Below are 20,800 nucleotides of genomic sequence, written 5' to 3' on the forward strand. Positions count from 1 at the left end.
TCTGCTTTTCTCTGTCTTAATACTTTCAGCTTAGCCGTCCAGCAGCCTTGACTCCTTTACGTACGTTGAAAGAATTACAGCTGTCGCCTCGAGGGGAACTAGTCCAAGGCCACTTATTGAGGTACAGGCTCGGGGGGGGAGCGGTACATTTTGTTTATCTGATTGACAAAGTACTCCTCTGCTGATCACAGGACTGAGTTGGGAGAAAATGTTGTTTCACACTTGTGCAATGTGCAAATACAAACAAAGTTCTTTAGAGACACTGAGCTCTGATGTGAGCATAATACAAACTAAACTCTCCACCGTGGCAGCAGGTCTACACCCCTAGGGCTGAAATCGTAGAGTCCACTCTGGCCTGAGCGTCAACTGCACCGGCCTGGTTCGTTTCAAAGCTCCCGAAAAATGTGGCTGGAAACGAGAAACTCTTTCAACAACCAGAGTTTGAAAGGAATAAACAAGCTAACTGTGTAGCCAAGAGGAGCCAGCAGTCTAGAGTATGGACATGTTTTCAGGTTGGTGTGGATGCGGATGCGTGTGTAAAATGGGCCCTCCCAGTGATCCCAGTGGGTCCCCCTTGTGTTCTTTCCCAGCAGGACCTAGGGTTCCTCTCGCCAGCACCACCATGGTATCCGACGACATGCCGGCAAACTCAAAGGCAAATGTTCCATAAAACAACATGATGATGACGCAGAACACCCATTCGAAGATGGCGGAAGCATGTTGAAGGACGAAGCTCTCCTGACAGAAAAACACACCGCCTGAAAACGTGGTTAAGGACAACAGCAAAGCAGTGTGCGCTCACCATGCAGCCGCTGTCTGTGTGTAGACAGCCTAACAGTGATTAGATTCACCCTAGTACAAACTCTCTTTTACTGCATAGTAAAATATCAACTCAACACAATACTCAGAATAAGAAACTGAATATCTTCTGATTATGAAAAGAAAAAGGTTGGTAGTCATGAAAAGGTGCCGTTTCAAAAAGAAAGAAGGCAACACAAGGCCTGTGTTGGTAGGAATGTTGCTCAAGGTGCAGGCTGGTAGATTACAAAGTTTATCACATGCCAAAACACTGCACACTGTTTCATAGAACTTGGACAGACTGTTTTTTTGAAGCAATGCTACCAACCGTCTGAACACTGTCTCAATATTAGTTGCCTTGGTAAAGAGCATTTTAGATGTCTTTACAGTGCAACCTATTGTATGAATAGTTTGACTTTTTTGGACTATTTCTGGCCATGCTAAGCTAACCTGCAGTAGCTTCATATACAGTATCCCTTACAGGCATCAGAATGGTATCAATCTACTCATCTCCCTATATGACAGGATTTGACATTGAATACTGGAGGGAAACTATCGTTGTAATAAAATGTGAAGGAGATGTCTCCGTCCTTATTCAGGCTGGCAGCAATACGCTCTATTCTAAAGCACTTGACAGCCTCGAAGGCTGCCATCTGTTAACGGCTAGAGAGGATACTTAGGACCAAGGCTGCGAAGGCCAGCAGGGTCATGCCGAGCCGGAGGTGGGCCACGTTGTACTCCCCCTGGGTCTTGGCGAGTCGGTACGTCAGTGCCGACTGCAGGCACACAAACAGCATACTGGTGGGAAAGGCGATGCCTGCTCCGACATAGTGGAGAACTTTGGCATTATCCACCTGTCGTATAGAGAAAGGAGACAGCAGGAGAGGGTGTGGGAGGTTACATTAAAATGGGTTGGACAAAGAGAATACACAAAATCTGCAGTTTTGCAGCTGACATGATTGAAAAAGAAAACGCCACGTGGGAACGATCAGAAGGGGGAAACATCAGACAGCTTCTGTGTGAAGCTGTTGGCTCCAATTATTCATTGTTGTGTAATACTTTGTTCAAAGCCACTAAAAACTTCTTTCAGTTAAGAGCCAAGAAGAATAAGTGAAAACGAAAGGGTGATGGGAAGTAAACGACAGCAGCGAGCAACGCCACAGAACGCCTCCTTATCCCTGCTGGTCACAAGAACGATAACAAACAATACACAAAAGAGCTGCTCAGGACATGTGACTAGAGCTCACACTGCAGGATACACAAACACACACTTCAGATGTACTGATCAGAACAGATAAGAGATTCAATGAAGCATGAACCAAAGCTAGAAACAGATCTCCAAAGACTAGACTAATATAGGTAGATGACACAGAATTGCTTTCCTCGGCTAATGTTGAATGGTTGTTGAATGGTGTTTGTATTTGCAGTAACCAAGTTCCTCTGCTCCACGAAACGCTTGGGGATCATTAGAGCAATAGTCTAAAAGTTATTTAATTTGGGCTTTTAAGTTCATTGAACCCCCTAGTGCACACTGGACATTCTTGTGTAGAAGGCTAATCTTTGAAGTGACAATGTGAGTTTTCCAGACAACTCAATATGAAAAAGCACACACAGCAATAAAAATAATCTGTCGGTGACATCTCCAGAGTGAAGACAGGAGATAAATCAGAGCAAGGCCGTACACATTTTTCCATGTTTTTGATCAAAAAGCAGTGTTCACAGTGGGAATTCTATTTTAGTCGAGTGCCTTTCAGAGCGAAGTGGCTGTTACAAAATCCTATTTCTTCTCCTGCATCAAACTGGCACTGTGGGGGTTGAGTGTTGTCGTACTGCCAATCTGTTTCTCACTATACTCAGTAATGGAAAAACACACAAATGGGCAAACAACAAGCACACGCTTTGTTCTCCTGGTGCCATCTTATCCTAACTGATGTTTTAAACATATCTAGATCCGGCTTCTCCATTGTGACAATGTCTGGTGTGTCTTTGTCCAATGTGATAGGCAAGTAAATATCTTGAGTTTTTGAATGTTAATGTTTGGATAAAACAAGCAATCTTAAGATGTCAACTTTGGCTTAAGGAACTTGTAAGGGGCATTTCTTTTCTTTTGCCATTTTCAGATATTTTATAGAGTAAAGTTCGGCAGATTAATCAGTAATGAAAATAATCAATACACTCCACAGTGGTGTGTACTGCTTGTGTGACGCCTGGTGTCCTGGATTCTGTCACTAATTACAGTCATTACCTGATGGCGTATTGATGTGTGAAGTAAGCCTTTGCTTTTCTACTTTAAGTATGTTGTCACACTCTATACAGTTGCTGTCGCAACAACGTGGCTCAGAGACAAAGGTATGGAAAAACTGATGAACGGTGAAAGCAGTGAGGTGGACTGAAATGTGGCAGCAGAAGCGGTAAGAAACAATAAAGAAACAGGAGAGCGATATGGAGGAAGCTCTCATTACGGCTACACTCGTTCAACAGAAAACACACATCTCTGAGCATCTGTCACTGCTAAAATGTAATGCAGCTGAAAGTCACCATGGTGTGCTTCATCCGTCATATTGTTAATATGTAGTGCCACATTTCATTTTGAGACCTACGTGAATGCCTCATTGAAAAACTATCTAAAATGAATACTTTGTATAAAAATGTGTGCTGCATTTTGAATGATTGAGTAGTACGGTGATAGGGAGAGTTAAGTGTGCAGAGGGAAACTGGGTGTGAGGATGTGTTAACAAGCCAACTGACATCCAGATTCAGCTTTCACCTCCTGGAAACAAACAAATGACATGATTATGTGCCATTCGTCCAGCGGGTGTGTTTACAACACACCTGCTGGACCAAACTCCTGCCAAGATCTGTTCCATTTAGTTATGGGGAAAACATTACACAATAATAATCATCTAAGGCGTCATCATGCAGAGGTTACTCATGCTTTCAACTTTTACGCATGAGGACTTAAAGGCCTTAAAAAATAATCTTTACGTAGGACTCAATTTGTTAAATCTTTTATAATATTTTAAAATATGCAATGTTATGCAAAGAATATGCACAATATGTACAATATGCACAATATGTTATGCACAATAGCTTTGGAGCTTTTATTTATCAAATTGTATCTGATGAGCCATGGTCTGCTGTCATACCGAATGAATCCATTCAATAACATTCTCTTCTCTTTTTTTTACTCTGGTTGTTTTTTGTACGGATTTAACAAACAAGATAATGTTTTTAATGAGTTTTAGAGATGATGGGAGGAAGATTTTGGACGGAGTCAGGCTGGCTGTTTCCCCCTGTTTTCAGCCTTTGTGCTGAACTAAGCTAACCAGCTGCTAGCTGTAGCTTAATCTTTATCATAAATACCATTCATCACAAACATAAAAATAAACAGAAAGAAAGAAGAATGGTTAAGAGAGAGAATTAGCGAGAAAGCAAAAGGGAGAGAGCAAGCAAGGAAAACCGCAAAACTAAACTAAATCTGAAACTTGTACAGCTATTTGATTCAAAGTGAAACAATTGTCAGTGTGTTGCACAAATCAGGAATGTTTGAAACTGGCAGGACTCCCTTTGGATGCAGTCGAACAGCACCAACAAGGCAACAAGGCCATGCTGACAGCGGGCATCATCTGTAAGGGAGCATGCCGGATCCCGCCAGCTTTCCAGGTCCTCTTTCTTTCTCTCTTCCTCCTCCTCCTCCTCCTTCTCCTCCTCCTCCTAAAGGCAGCTTTCGAGCTTTCCATGTCACTCCCCTAGACCTCTGTGTGCAGTGACGTGCTTTTCCGTCATCTATTTATGTGCTTCTTGGTCCAAACCATCAGACCACCTCACAGGAAAAGCACCAGTGGCCACACCACAACTGCGCTGCCAAAGCTTTACTTAACACAGCTACAAACTGAAGCCGTTGCCGTCGCTCAGTATGTTGCCATGTGTTGTGTTTCTGGTACTTTCACCCTCTCTGATCTCTTGGGTTCGTCCGGTTTTGGCTGCCGTTTTCTCCTCTGAATCCACATTGTATTGTGGTGTTCGCATGTGGATGTTGTGTTCATTTGCTTTGGGGTGTTGCTTCATTTTGCTGGCGTAATACTCCGTCATGTGGTTTTAACAGTTTATCAATGACGTCCTTATTTCCATCCCACTGGAATGTCCTAGATTATAAGAGATGCAATGTCTTCTACGTTCAGTCCTGTGATTGGTTATAGACGGGCCTCTGCTGGACACACCCTGTCTGCCCTGTCCTCTCCATGCATAGCCAGACTTGATGACTCACTTCCCCCTGCTTCTTCCCGTATAATTCCTCCCAGTTCTGCAGAGCAGATTCCCCGGAGGAGAAGCGGGAAGAAGGTGAAGACGACCTTTGAATGCTTCTCATTTCTACCCCACCAATCATATTGAATCAGTCAAGACTCATCCTTTTTCTCCACTCATGTTTCAACAACAGACAACATGGTTAATCAAATAGGACTATGACAAACAATTATGAAAGGGAAATTACGCCTTCTTAAACAAATTAATTATAAGCAAATACAAGCTAAACTATTCAAGGGGAGAGGACCTCGGGGCATGTGTTTAACTTATCAAATAATCAAATGTATCCAATGATAAGGAAAGCTTTAAGATTGATATTACATGGCTTTATTACGATGTTGGCAGTTTTCTAGTGAAAACATGCTGAGAATGATATAATAACAACAACAACGGATACACTCAAGGAAACATTGTTCTACTACTAAAGTAGAAACTTTTACCACTGTTCCTAATTTAGAATTATTATCATAAACTGAAATTTGGTGGTCAAAAGGTCTGAGATGCGTACCATGTACGTCACATGTCCTCATTGTCTCTGTCCCATTACTTCCTGTCAACTGTTTAACAATATTTTAGAAGTTGAAGGACAAAACCAGAATGGTTACATTTCATAGATGTATCCAGCCTTTCAACACAAACCAACCCCACTCCCCTCCCAAACTTCCTAAAAAAAAGTATTTCACACAAACACAAACTAGGCATCTAGCCAGAGATCGAAATATTTAAACTTGAAGAAATTCTTTTCCACAGAACAAATATCTAAAGGGAAGGAATTTACATCAGGTTTTGGCACTTTAGCTACCAGAAAGAGCAGAGCAGGATTGTGTCTATAAAGACAGTGCAGACATTTAACAAACATAAATGTAAATTTACTCTGAAATATAAAGTGTGATGGAGCCCCCCTCAACATAAAGGGAAGATTTAAGCAAAAGCATGAAAAGAAAAGCAGAGTCATGAACACAGGGCGGAACGTCATTGAGAAACATCGACATCCATTTCTGCTTTTGGCTGCAACTACTGGCTACTTTCATTATCAATAACGCTGTAGAATATATTCATAATTAATATTCACAGTCATTTGCTCAATAAAACATCTGAAAAAAGTAAATAAGGATATTCTTGAAGCCCAGTTGATGTTTATGTATGTCTTGTTTTTGTTGACAAAAACTCAAACTAAAGAAATCTTCAACTTAATGTGATGTAAGATCACAAAAGGAAATAAATCATCATTCTGAGGAAACTGGAACCTGAGAACCTTTTCCATTTTTGATGACAAATTAATTATCAAAATAGTAATTAACTGTTGCTTACCTAATCAATTAATCAACTAATAACGAGCAGATCTATTTAAAGGGTTAGTGTGGGTGTTTTGAAAATAGGGTTTTATGAGGTATATCTATCTATATCCTACAGTAGACGGTGGTTGGGGCTCCGCACTAGTTCAGGGAAGCGGGCAAGAGTACAGACTCCTGAGCAAAGCAATGGTCTGCTGGAGGCATCAGCAAACATATGTTAGCCTCCTAAATAAAGTCTCACCTAAAACAAATAAATCCATATCCGTTTAGGTGTACGCTATATCTAGAATACGTTCACTGCTTTAGACTCCTTTGACAAAAACAGCATTGATACTTGCAAAACATATTCAAAATATATTGTACAATTTAACTGATATTGCCACAGTCCAGGGTCTCTCACTGTCTCATAAACATCCAGGACACAAATTGTCACTTGGGAAACTTTTACTTATTTATATTTCCCTTGTCACCATACCTGAAAGTTGCCCACCATGATGAGTCCAGCGGCACAGATCCAGCCTGTGGAGAGACTCGCCGTGTTGAGAACACAATTCTGGTGCTTCTCAATGACATGGGCGTAGCGGAGCAGCACAATCGCCGCAACTACAGCACGAGAGAGACATGAAGACACACACAGAGTCTGTTATTATGTCTGTTCAGCATATTAGTAGCACATTAAAGTATAACAGTGAAATACTGCCATAAAAAGGAAGAAACAGTAGAACAACGCTTCTTCTGGAAAAGTACCCTGCACACCATTGGTATTGTATGTTATTATTTCCCAAGGCCTGGCTTCAATTGAATTCAAACACTCACACACCTCACTTTGCCAAAAATCACACAAGACTTTCTTGGAAGGTGATTAAAAGTCCCGCAACATTGAATTTCTCTGCCTAACAAGTGGGAATATGAGAAGCAGGAAATGGCGGGAAAATGAGAACGCTAAGTGGGTGGGAGTTGGTCCAAGTGTTGCATAAGGGAAACGAAGTACAGTATATGGGACAGATGACTGCTGATGTGCTAATGCGCTGTGACTGGGGGTATTGTTGGTGCACCGCGGAGCTGACCCCCACATGGTTGCTCTTTGTTAGCTCCTCACGGCTGGTGCTTGGCGAGGGTTGACTGGGCTTGGTGAAAGCGGAGCAGAGGGGGTGAGTGGAAAAGAGGAGACTGAGAGAATGAGAGGGGACAAGGAGCCCCTCATGTCTTGACCTGAAGGCAACACATCGTCTCACAGACTAAACTGTTGTCTTAAATCTGTCACCATTTCTGTAAGAGAGAGACAGGCTTTAAGACGGTCTGTGCTGCCAAAAGAGAATAAAAATGGAAACCGTGGTCACAGAGAGGAAATAAAAATGTCAGTGCAGAACTTAACAATGTCAAGCTTTGTCTCCACGAGTCAAGGTTTGGATACGCTGTGGCCCGTCTGGCTGTAGGCCAGCGTCTCAATGAGGACGCTACTGTCCCATGGTTAAATGTAAAATGTTGAGATGTTTTGAGTAATGTCCTGTGAGTACAACATGTTAAATAAAGTTTATGATTTTTCTACTAACTGTCAAATAAGTGCACCGAGTATATTTTGTATTATTAGTATTAAGTAAGCCTACGTATAATAAGACTTACTGTCTGTTTTATTTAACTGCTAGATTATATTTTGGCATGGATTTGGGGAAAATAGGATTAATTGTGACATAGCATGTAAAATAAATCACAATCAATCCAGATCTAAAAAATGACAACCCTAAATTTAACAGAAACCATACAAATAAGATGTTGTCTGTTGATGTAATATGTATATAGAACATCTATCTGAAGCTAATGTATTAGATATCATTATGTCATGCTATAAAAACCTATTAAATTAATATTACTTTTGTTCAAGTCTCGTGTGAGTGAATGTGCTTGTTTATGTTTCTCTCTGTTCCCTCAGCACTGAAATCATGCTGGCAAAGTGACTTCAGTTACAATCATGGAAAAACAAACAGCAACAGGCTTGGAAACAATCTAGTCTTTATTTTTTCCGTACTCCTTACTTTTAAAATGGAGAACACACTGAAAGGACAAGAAAGTCAATTTATTTCATTGAATTATAGTATCTTGGCTGGCTGTGGATTCCCCCCCATTTCAATTAAATTACTTTTTATCATTACAAAAGAACAGTGAACTTTCTGGCATTTAGCAGTTACAGTAAAATGATGTATGCTAAGCCTGAAGGTTAAAGATGTGGAGGAACATTTTCACCATTGCTCTCTATGCAGAAATAGCTTAGCTTTTATGTTGTTCACTGTAAAAGTCACATTTTTGTGTGCTGTTTTCTGGCATATTTCTTTGAGAATGCGTGTCATGCTGATGGGTCACAAGCGCCTATATTACAACAGTTAAATGTCTGATGAATAAGCAGCATAGCTGACCTCCACCTGGCTTCAAACCATCAAGAGAAGCTGTTGTCTGACAGCTCAACAATGGAAATTAGTTTCCATAATGCCAGTGTCCCTCACACTGTCCCAGCTTTGGTCACTTTCCACACTGTGACTAATACCAAAGTCCTGGCTCAAACACACTGGTGCATGCACACCAATGCTTCTCTTCCATGGGAGTAACCTTGCAACATGGACAAAATGTAACGGACATACAACCCTGCTGTCACAAGCACAGACTCGCTTTTGCATTCACACAGAGATGTGAGCGAACAGTGTTAAGTGCATTTTCCCACAAAAAGTCCCATCAGCCAAGCTACACCTCACAGTTAAATAAACCTTTCTGTCCCCACAAGGAGATGTGTTTCAACCCAAACACCCGGCTGCATTCTCCCACAGGAGGTATGCTGAGAAAGAATACAAGCTTTGTCTTTGAAACATTTAGTGTGTACACTGGCAGAGAGGTGGGAACTGGGATAGAAACGAGAAGTACAATTATGAGGCAATATACAGTTTATTGAGTCCATGTTATCCCTGATAGGCGTGAACCTAAGAACGAACTGTAACAGGCACAAAGTAAGACAGAAATCAATAGGCTAATGCCGTGTTCACACCAAAACAGTTGCGAAATATTTGCGTGTCCAGATTACATGTTAAGTCAATGCACAGCCGCGTTAGGTTGCGAAAAAGCGGATTTTTCGGCGGGCGTCGCGATAGAGGCGAAACGGCGTTGCGAATATTCGCAACTCCGCTTTTCCGCTGGCGTTCAAATATTTCAACTCTAATAATTCGCATGACGCGGAGTTGCGAAAGCCAATCAGCGTTGAGAAGCTCCACCCGGCATCACCGCCGTTACTGAATGAAACTGCTGGTCCGCTGAAGGAGCGCTGGAAACGGCTTCATTCAGACACTCGTCCTGGAGGAGTCGGAGCTGTGTGTGACTACGGATAATGTTATGAACCCAGACACGGGGCGGTTGATGTTCCGACGTGTGTGGGACTTCCTCAACAAGTATAAAGCAGAACTACTGGTTATTTACCTGGTGGATGAAGGAAATAGTAAATGTTTTCAAGACACAGAGATAAGCCCCGCCCCCTTTCCCCAGCGATGGTTGCGAAAAAACGGATTAACCACATAGAGCGAATTTTTCACCTGCGGCACGATATAGGCGAAGTGGCGTTGCGAAAATTCGCAACTGTTTTGGTGTGAACACGGCATGAGAAGCTAAGAAGCAAAGCACAGACTCTTTACAATAGCCTGTTGTAGAGCTACATGCCACATCTACTTAACCAACTTTCGTAGCGCTATAATAACTTCCTTACAACAGGTATTAAAATGCGCCATGTTCAGACTACTTGGATGGTAAAGAAAACAATAGACACAGACATGAATGCAAGAAATGCAAGATTGAGGCACTCAAACCAACTGCCGTGGTGGTCAAAGATCTATTCACACAGGTGTCATTGCAGCTCGATTCAAATCTCAATCTAGTGTTGTTATTTCATTTTCCAGTTGTCACGAAATAAACTTAAACCACTACTGAGGCATATAGAATAATACACACTGCAGGCAGATAAAACTAAGAAATGTCATTCAAACAGGTAACTGTGATGTAACATGCCCGTCAGAAACTGACTGTCATAAAACTGATGGACAGGGAGCAAGTGTACAGTTTTACAGGATGTGTTGCAATCTACAGTGTTTTGCAAAGGAAGAACAGATCCGAGTTTTTAAGGTAAATAACGGCTGCAGTTTGATGTCGACCTTGTGTACATGTGTTATGCATTTCAGTTTAGAGCTAGACTGATAAATCAGCCAGGCCAACATATTGGCTGATAGTAGTCGATGGCAGATTTGTCTATTGTTGGATTTGTAACAAATAAGTAACGACAGTGTCACCATAACAAAACCTCACTCTCTAACTTAACGGTTATATAACACACACAGAATTTGTAAGGAGTAGCGGGCCGATGCAGCTCTGTAGGTAAACACAGTTAACTGGAACGTGACAACAGAATTATACCGAAATCGAGTCAGACATGAACCGTCATCCTGGTTGAGCAATGGAGTCAACAGGGGAGACAAGAAATCTGCAATATTGTGCCTCCACATTGTTTGGTGGCCACATAACTGATCGGTCTGTCGTTTAGTACACTTAGCTTTACAATCCCAGTGCAGTGCTTAGCCTACATACGTGTCTTTCTCTTAGACACATACTTTTAATGTATGCGAGGCTGACCTACTGTGGTTCAGGGGTCCTGGTTGGCCAACAGTGCTGCTCAGATACTACACTTTCACTGCTGCCTGAGCAGACTTTCACACTGAGCTGCAACAGTCTGGTCCCAACCAGGATTCATCAAGCACAGTGTGCTAGTAGTCTGACTCCATGATGAATACATATACACACACAGAAAGGCCCATGCTTGCCACAAGCAAGGACCAGAGCTGTTATTTGGAGGTCAACAACACACAGCAAACAGCTTATTTAAAATCTACAAGGATCATTGTCCTATCATATTCCCTGCCTCCCTCTCAGATGTAGATGAAGCAACTGTCCTGAGTCAACCAATCAGACAGACAGGCTGCAAGCCTTAAATAGCTGCTGGAGGCATGGAGACTCCTTATGAGAAGACAAACACGGCAAAGAACATGTCTAAGCCGCAGCTGGGAAACATTAACTAGATCAGAGTAGTCAGACCCACCAGTAAACGCAGAGAACAGCACGTGTAGAGTCACAAAAAAACAAAGTGAGCAGCTCCTTCCCTTCTTTTATATCATGCGTGTTTTCCTTGTGCCTACGAAAATACACACTCACCATGTGCTTAAACATTTGTGTATAATTTTATATGAAGCCATTTTTAAGTGACATTTGTGGTCCATTCTACCTCCCCTCATTCAAATGACCACATGCAAGGTTTTCACTTTCTCTTTGTGGTTGTAGGTTTAGCACGGGACCAGCATTTTTCTACAAACAACAAAACTAACACTACTCTCAAGTTTTAACATAAGCATGAGAATTGTTCAAAACAACCACATTTAGTACCAACTACAAATTACACGATTATCTCCAGCTGATGTAGTTTGAGAAACAAATGTTGTTATAATTGATACCCATTGAAAGAAATGTAAAGTACACGCTTCCTATTTTATTTATCAATGCGATGTGTTGATTTAATAGATTTATTTAATAACAGTATTTTATATATTATATGGAACTGAAACTATTAGTTGATTGACAAGATTTATCAGCAAATATATTGATAGTTGCTTTTTCTAAAGGAAAAAAAATTACATTTTATAGACAAAAAGATTAATAGAGAAAATAATCAGCAGATTAATGGAAAATGAAAATAATTGTTAGTTGAAGTGCTAACCTTGTGACTAAAAAAATAAGTGAGACCAAAATTGCAACAGAGTGTGTTAGAAAAAAAAATAGAAAATAGTGTTATAATTGTTCTTTACTAGGAGAACATTCAGCACAATGCTAAATGTCTATCATATACAGGAATGAGGACTGTAATTATTCCCATTATTGCACACAATCCATAACAGTCTCTGCCTATAAGGCTTCCACATCCTTTAAACATGTTTTTCAGTGTTTTCCTTACCCATGAATGAGCCTGTGCTGCAGATAAGGCTGAAGAAGCAGCTCTCAGGGGGAAGAGTTCCACATTTACTGCAAGACAGAGTACACAAACATGAATCAGAGAAATACTATGAATCAACACAGCAACAGTACCACTAATTCTCCTCCCACGTTGTGCAATACAGCATGTTGCTAGAGATCAATTTCTGCTCATAAAGTAAGGAAGTGGGCGATGGGGGCACGCTTCCTTACACCAATGACTTTTCACCCACAGTGTACTCTCTTCTAGGAATGGAAATGTTTGTAGGAGAGGAAGGCCAGAGACAGTCAACACAAGCTGTCTGTGCCGGGGCTCCAGCTGCCTACAAAGCCAAAGCCGTCTCAGCTGACTGTAGTCACAGACACACACATTCTTCAGTACATTTATGAAAATGTAAAAATTCAGTAAGTTAACAAGTTAAATATCTCTTATTTTGATGGATGGTTTTGTACATTTAGTCAGATTTCTAGTTTTTATTTGATTTCAGTCAATTACCCACCAACTTCAAAAGGCATATAATATAGCTGAGAAATCGCCACTAAACTGTAGATTAAGCAACAACAGCGGCACTGCATTAGTAAAGATTACCTTTAAAACATTTAGACATATTTTTCTCTGTATATAGTTTGAGGGCTACATGATATTTGGTGTTACATAATCATTCTGATTGCATTAAGATAAAAAACATTTTCGAAAATGTGTTTCCAGATTTCTTATACAAACCCCAGGATTGACAATATACAACTGGCCTTTGATGTTCAGTGCTCAGTGGGAGAAAAGGCTGAACAAAAGAGCGGGAGTGTCTTGATTTCCTCCCAAATGTAAGCCGACGCCTCTCTCTGTGTGTGTTTACATGGTAAAGTGCAGACCCATGCTTTGCCTCTGAACTGCCACGGTGGCAGGCAGGATATTTCAGCCCCAAGTTATTTTCAGAATGCACGCAGACACACTCAGGCTCACTCTCTTTTTATCAACAATGTGCCGACAGGGGTCACGAAAAACAATGGGGCAGTGTTCCTGTTTTTAATCACCAGATAAAAACTAGAAACAAAGAGACAGAAAAGAGAGGTAGGGTTGGGTTTAGGGTGGGAGTCGCTCACTGACCTGATGAGAGGTACATTGTCTAGTGTGCAGCACAAGGTTGGCCCACTCTGCAAATACAGATCCTCTTCACATGACTGGTTGTATAACCTGGAACATCAAACATGCACACACAGACATACAAGTTAATGTTAAAAGACACACATATAGAGCAAACATATAGAGCAAAATCACATGTATTCTATGTTGTTAAAATTCATACAACTTCAGTCTTGCTTGGAAATCATCAATTGCCAAACAAAAATTCAAAACAAAAACAAACCACAGACATATTGTGGATTATTATTAATGCTATTGTCACATCTATTCTCAGAATGACTGGAATAAATAATTTTGAATATAATGTCAATGTTCAGTCTTTAGATTAAAGTACAGTAACATCATTTATACTTTTTTATGTTTGGATGTCATTTTGTAGGGTCACTAACAGGCTTTCTTTTGTGTTTAGGATTGCTGAGTCAAAATGTCAGAGAACCACTATGTCATCAAATAGTAGCTTTGCTGTGAGAGATTAACCTCAGTTTGTCCGAAATAGTTGGTTACTCATTGCCAGGGCATGATTTCAGAACAGTAAATAAAGTTAAATCACAGTTTAGATCTACAGTATGTCAATGCACTGCAGTTTATCGTTTGCTTTGTGTGAGCAGATGTAGGTTCTTTCCAACATTTGTGAAGCGACCGACTAGGAGATAATCCCATTACTTAATGTAACAACAGAGCTAATTGCGTTCCATAGAAAAAAAGACTGGGAAAGACACCGACATATCACCAGATTGCAATGCAAGACTCTGTGAGTGTGCAGGAATCAACAGAGGTATTATACGGCAAAATGCAGGATAAATTAAGCTACATACCAGTTATCCACAGGGCAGACATGTTGATTGTACAGGGCCATGGCATACCTAGAAGAGACAGTATGATGAGCCAAAACTAAAGACAAAACAATCATGGTTTATGTGATTTTATGTCAGTGTCATCCAAAGAGACTTGAGCAATACTATAAATAAAAATTACCAAAATTCAAGCAACAAACATAGCCAATGCAAAATCCAAATATTACTGTGACACCAGAGCTGCCACACAAGAGAGAAATACAGAGATAGCGAGGGGGCTCAGTATCAGTGTGGTGCAGTTAACGCTCTTTGTATTGTGTTATGACCAAAATGTCATCTGTTCATATCCTGCCAGTCTGACCTACCACTGAATTGTACCTTATTAAGGTCACCTGACATTTGAGTGTTTCTAATCACTCCAACAAACAGAAAAGACTGGTTTGTGTCAGTCAAACTGGATTGATTACTGTGGAGATCCAACAGTAGTGTTTATTTGGTCGGGTCACTGACCAGCTTCATCCTAAGAGAGGTCAAAGGCCAGATGATCAAAAGATAGAAACTGTACACTGAAAGCTCAAGAACCATATTGTACTTCAGATAAAGACTGCGATCCTTGTGTTATAGTCAACATGCTCCACAGAAGACAACAAAACATTTTGGGTGTTACAAATTGGAGTTAGTCATCAATTAAAATAAAACTAGAGGTGGAACAATTTATATTCTGATAAATCGGTGTATATGTGAGACAGTATCACCTTTAAATAGTTTGACCCTTTTTTTTAAAACTGTGAAATGCCCACTGTGTATGGTCACAATTTGTAAAAACAAAACGAAACAAAAAATGAAGTTTGTAACTTTTTTAAATATTTTTTTTGACATAATAATTGGCTGATTTATTGTGTCCAGATTTGTATAAACTTTCAAACATTGATTTCGTTATCGGCCTCAAAAATCCAGTATTGCTTGGGCTATAAATAAAAGCTCAATCGGTATGTTTTTGAAGTAAGGCTACAATGATCACAGAAGTTGTCACCATGATTATCAACTGTCCAAAAACATGTTGAATGAATTTTTCCCCAACAGGCCATTTTCAGCAACTAAATGATATTGATGTTGCACTGAAGGGGCAGATGACTCTGTCGGGAAAAGCAATTGTCATGTTATCCCCTTATTGTTCACACAAGCAGTATCTGATCAATGTAATACTTTTAACTGCAAGAAAAAGATGGAAAGGCGAAGTCAGACACAGAAACAGACACATAGCGTATCTGTCCTGATTTGTGAAAGCAGTCGTAGTTCATCGGAGGGTTAAGTATCAATTATGAATGTTTCCAGGGCCGATGGTATCATACTCACAGACTATTCTGTGAAAGATGGAGAGATATAATAAAGACACCCGCTATGCAGAAAGCACTAACCAGAGACATACTGTACATGTCAATGCACACATACATGATTCATGACAATATTTATTGGATATATTTTAAATGTGACAAAGATTTTGGTGTTAATAATTTCCACAATACCAAATCTGTAAAAATGAGTTAGAGTTCACATCAGTTTTATAAACATAGAGTATAGCACAGCTGTATAGTTACAGGTATATTATCTTTGTGTGCTGCATACCAACTGAATCAGGGCAGGAAGTCACTGTCAATAAATGTACAGATGCTTGTCATCAGTCATAGCTTATTTTAAATATTACATTTTGTGGTATCATAAAATTGTATCTGTATGCATTGTACCCTACACTACGAGGGATCTACCCCAAAATCCTACATAAAAAAAGTTCAAATCAACCAACAATCATTAAGATGACAGACAATCTCGTCACGTAATTCTAGATAGTTTTTAGGCCAATCCAAGATCACTAAGGCTGTTAGAAAATAATGTGGGGGTGTCTATTTGTGGCTCATCATGCTAGTCTTCAAACCTGTGAGCAAGCCGAAGTCAGGAGTCAATTAAGATGTCATTATTTTTGAAATTGGTTTCTTGCCCAACGCTGCATGTGACGGTAAAATACACCGTTGACTGTTTATTGGTTGGCATTCGGGTGTGTGAATCACCATATGCAAGTCATATATACCAGATGGCACACATGTAAAGAGCACTGCTCTTGCATAATGCAGTGAGGAAACCCACTAGGGTGAATGGAATATGGCCGTCAGGTAGAAAGCTGACAGAGCTCCAAGACAATGATACCAACTTGACGAAAGAAAAAGAAAAAGCTCATAACAACTGTAGAGAATAACCAAGGGACTTCATTACATAACATATATGAAAAGTATCTCTAACCAGCTGAAGTTGTTAAATTCTCTACAACTTTTGAGGCTTTTTAAAATATTTGGTCAGCTTCCAAAGATAAAATAGCAGCAGTGCAGCTCTGGAACATTTCTAAATCTTTTTTCGCGGTATGTGAAACAAAATAAGTCCATTCAGTTCTTGGAGGAGGCTACGTAATAATAGGTTTGTTTACATAATTAGACCTCTATCAAAGCTCAGCAGTGGTTGTAAACTGTAATTGCATGCCTGTGAGCAATATATAGGTGGAACAGACCATATTTTTGTTTATTTAGGATTGAACAAAGACTGACAGAAAGAACTGGAATGGCCAGTGAGAATTTGCACAAAACGTGTGCAAAAATAACACATCAGAAACCAAAGGAATGGGTGTGAGGCATAAACTATGAATGAATTTTAGGCTTGGATCCCGTTGCTTCATAGGCTGGTTGCTGTACAGTATAGTCAGCAAAATATATGCTTAAACTCAATTTCAAATCTTAACTGCAAGACGTACTGCTCACAGGTATAGTTGAGTCACACAGATTGTTCAAGCACATTGCTTTAACTCATAAAAGGTCAGCAAAAGAAAGCCAAGACTCTTGGGTGGGCACCAGCCTTACTTTGCCTCCAAATAGACCTTTCGTACACCGTACATCATGGCCACCAGATGCGGAGTGAAAGTTCTGCTTACGTTCTCTATTACACCTTCCAATATTTACCTTACTCCCACCCACTCACCCACAGTGAAAGAGGGAGTTACGCAACATGTCACATCCTTTGACATTCCACTAGTCTGGAAAAAGAGCCTTGACTGCTCCTAGAAACAAGGTGCCCTTGTCAAGGTAACGGGAAGGAAATGGGTTTAAAGGGACTGAGAGTCAGCAGCATTTGGCATCTTAACTTTCTACCTGAGATACAAATGTCAAACAAGGAAGAAATGTGCAACACTAGCACCCATTTTCACCTGCACATCCTCCAACACAGTATAGGTCTGAAGCAACATGAACAGCTCAACAGAACAACTTTTCTGCATAGCCCTGTACACCTGAACACACACTCCTGGTCGGACTGTGAAGCAGCCACGTTGGCAAACACTAATTGGTGTGCACAGTGCCAGCTTTGGCATCCAATTAGACAGCATTCTCCCCACGCTACTGATCATAGATCTAGACTACAACAATCTGGAACTGGGCCATGTGTCTGTCTACAGTATCTATCTCCCCTTGGGGTGAGCATTCCTCCTCCGACAGTAATAACAAAGCAGAGAAGAGAGCTGTCAGCCCAAACATAACCAGGAGGTAGTTTCTCTTTTCTCTCCGGTACATCTGCTCAGATACCATATTGTAGATATGTAAGAGACACTGTGAACCTGCACATCTCTCTTTTAAAAGCAGGGTGATAATCCCGTATCCTTCCTGGAGGTAGTTAATTCACATGCAATCGCCATGGCTCCTAGGAATTCAGCGTAAATATGCAGTGTTGCTCTCCTGAAGGCAGCAAAGGCTCAGGTATCAAAATGATTTTGACAGATCAGATTTGTAATTTGTAAGAATATGGCCTAGTTATCACGATGTGTATTTTATGTGAAAGACTATTTGCATAATATAATTGTTTTGATATGTGCACTGTGATATATAATAATAAGATCTTGGACAATGGCTATGCAGGCAGAAGTGTGAAATATGTTTTAGTACCGTGAGTACCGAAGTGGGAATTTGCTTTATTGTTACAGTATTATGTTGAATGATGTGTTGACGTGGCGATTATACATTTATATTGTTTGTCGAGGCAAAATGTAAAAAATCTGCCGTGACCAGGTGATTTCTTTGTACCTGGTTGCATTTGAAATAAACAGCATGAATGGCAAAATATAGTTAAAGCAAAGAGTATGTGTTTCCATGGAAAATAATGTTTCTTTCACTTATGACAGATGGTTACTGTATTGGCGGGAAGAATTACTTTTGCATCACAAAATCTGCTCTTACATCGTAAGTTATGTATCATCCTTGACGTAAAAAGGAACTTGCACTAAGAACCACTCACTACCAATGCAGCAGACAACTTTACAAATCATTTCAGTGTCATATTACTTGAAGAGGTACTTTGGTCAATCTTAAAACATGGATTGTACAGTCTTTTTACTGCAGAATAAATGTTATACTTACACAACCCATATCCCAGTGATGGTCAAAACTGGGAGGCTAACGGGCAGTATCATCCAGAGAGACATCTTCCAACACCTGGAGCAGCCCCTTTCTTCTTTTTCCTCTTTGGCCAGCCGAGCAATATCTGCTCGAGTGGTACTAACATTTAACTGAGTGTGACGGACGTCTGCATTGCCACCAACTGATTCATTTTCTTGACGGTGGAGGAAAAAGTAGATGGGACACTGACAAGGACTGATGTGTCCTTTAGCTGGTGAATGATAGGAGGGGAAAGTGAGTTAGGTCAGGATCATTCATCTATTAATCAGAATCAGAACGGTTTATTGCACAAGTACTTTACACATATGAGGAAATAGGCTACTGAAAGGTGCTATTAAACAATTTTAAATATGAAATTGTACAATACAATATACTAAACAAATAGCAGTACATGTATATTATTAAAGTGGCATATGTGCATATTAAAAAAGCAATCATCATCATCATCATCATCATCATCATCATCAGGCCTTCCCAGTTAAAGTAATCTAAGATCTAAAACTTTGTAGTCTGGGTTCGTGTAACGCTCACATCACTTGAATGTACAAAGATGAGTGTATCTAGAAGAACATTACAAACAAAAGCACCTGCTGTAATGCCATCAATAGACTACGATATCAATGCAATAGATACAACTTTTGTGAAATTCTATTTTTCTTGAGTTTTGCTTCCAGATGTTGGAGCTGTATGGTGTTATATTGGACCGCCTGGACCTTAACTGGTAGTTATTGTTATTTTAACTTTTAACAAAACGTTTTTAAGACACTTTAACTTTGTTTAACTGGTTGATTTAATAAAGCCAATGGCATACCTTCGTGATAAATAATATCAGCACGTAGATTTACTCATATTTATATTTACAACTCGTCTCTCGGAGGCTGCATCCCTCCTCACGGCACATGCTAACAGCTGCTCACCTTCCCGGTTCAAGCTAGCAGCAACGACGAACATCAAAAGAAAATCTGTGACCGACGTTGCTCACCTATGGCTCCGTGTCGGCGAGCAAGTTCCTGCTGCTTTTCTTGGTAACTTTGAGTAAGCTGACCCGTCCTCCACACCTCTGGGGACCAGCAACTATTCCACGAGACACACGAATCACGGAGGAGTCTTACTTTTGTCTAAAATCCTGTCTTGTCTTTTCCCGAACAACTGAGATCCCGTTAGCCGTTTTTCGCTTTGGGGTTGGAGGAGGAGGGGGAGGAGGAGGGGGAGGAGAGGGTCTAGTTGCTTCGCCGCCACGAGACACTCCGGAGTATCCAGCTGTTTGACTCCGCCCACAAACCTGTAGCGGCGGTGTCCGTTGCATTTCTGTCCGGCGGCAGACCGCGCGACCGGCTCGACGGTGTCCTATTTTGCGGTATATTGGCAGTTCGAGAAAAGACAACGTAATAAGTGTGTTTTCACAGCTGCAATGTTGAGTATTTGAAAGTTTGGTCACTGAGAGAAAGTAAGCTCGTGAGCTCGAAACCCAGCGGACTACTTGCAACGCAATTCAGATGATGGAGGAGCAATACTCATGTCCCTATAAGTTCCTTAATGTGGGCTTTATCATAGTCAACTTCATGTGCCTCGAACAAAACAAAACAACTTCAGTTTTTTTGTTTTGTTTTGACAGTTGAGCATGATGCTTATCTCGTTGTAAACTCACATGACTCAGCCGACAGCCAAGCACATCTGTGTGTAATTTGAAACCACGCTTGTAAAGGATAACACAATCTGAATGTGTTTATCCGAAGTGTGTTTTTGTGCGCGATCCTACCAACACAATGTGTTCTGCTGCCCCCTGGAGCTGTAATGTGTTAATGTCTCTCTGCATCCCTTAATGAGGACCGGGTGATGTGGGCTGAGTGTCTGGTAATTATTGATCAGATATACCCTCAATATTATTTGCTTTCCTGTGGATTTTCATGCTTTGAACAAGTTGATTACATTTGTGAC

At 40.5% G+C, this 20,800-nt stretch overlaps 1 protein-coding gene across 1 annotated transcript; it reads right to left on the minus strand.

Annotated features, from left to right (window-relative positions):
* Positions 1-489: 489 nt before the first annotated feature.
* On the minus strand, positions 490-18,888 carry LOC306747165 (transmembrane protein 150A; the record flags this gene model as incomplete). The annotated part of the gene is made up of 7 exons (XM_079230184.1): positions 490-758; positions 1,475-1,652; positions 6,874-7,001; positions 12,424-12,491; positions 13,546-13,632; positions 14,397-14,444; positions 18,824-18,888. The coding sequence occupies 7 exons, from the start codon at positions 18,886-18,888 to the stop codon at positions 490-492; spliced, it is 843 nt and encodes a 280-aa protein (XP_079086310.1).
* Positions 18,889-20,800: the final 1,912 nt, after the last annotated feature.

This window comes from Taurulus bubalis (assembly GCF_910589615.1).
Source record: "Taurulus bubalis genome assembly, chromosome: 14".
In the NCBI taxonomy this organism is placed as follows: Eukaryota; Metazoa; Chordata; class Actinopteri; order Perciformes; family Cottidae; genus Taurulus; species Taurulus bubalis.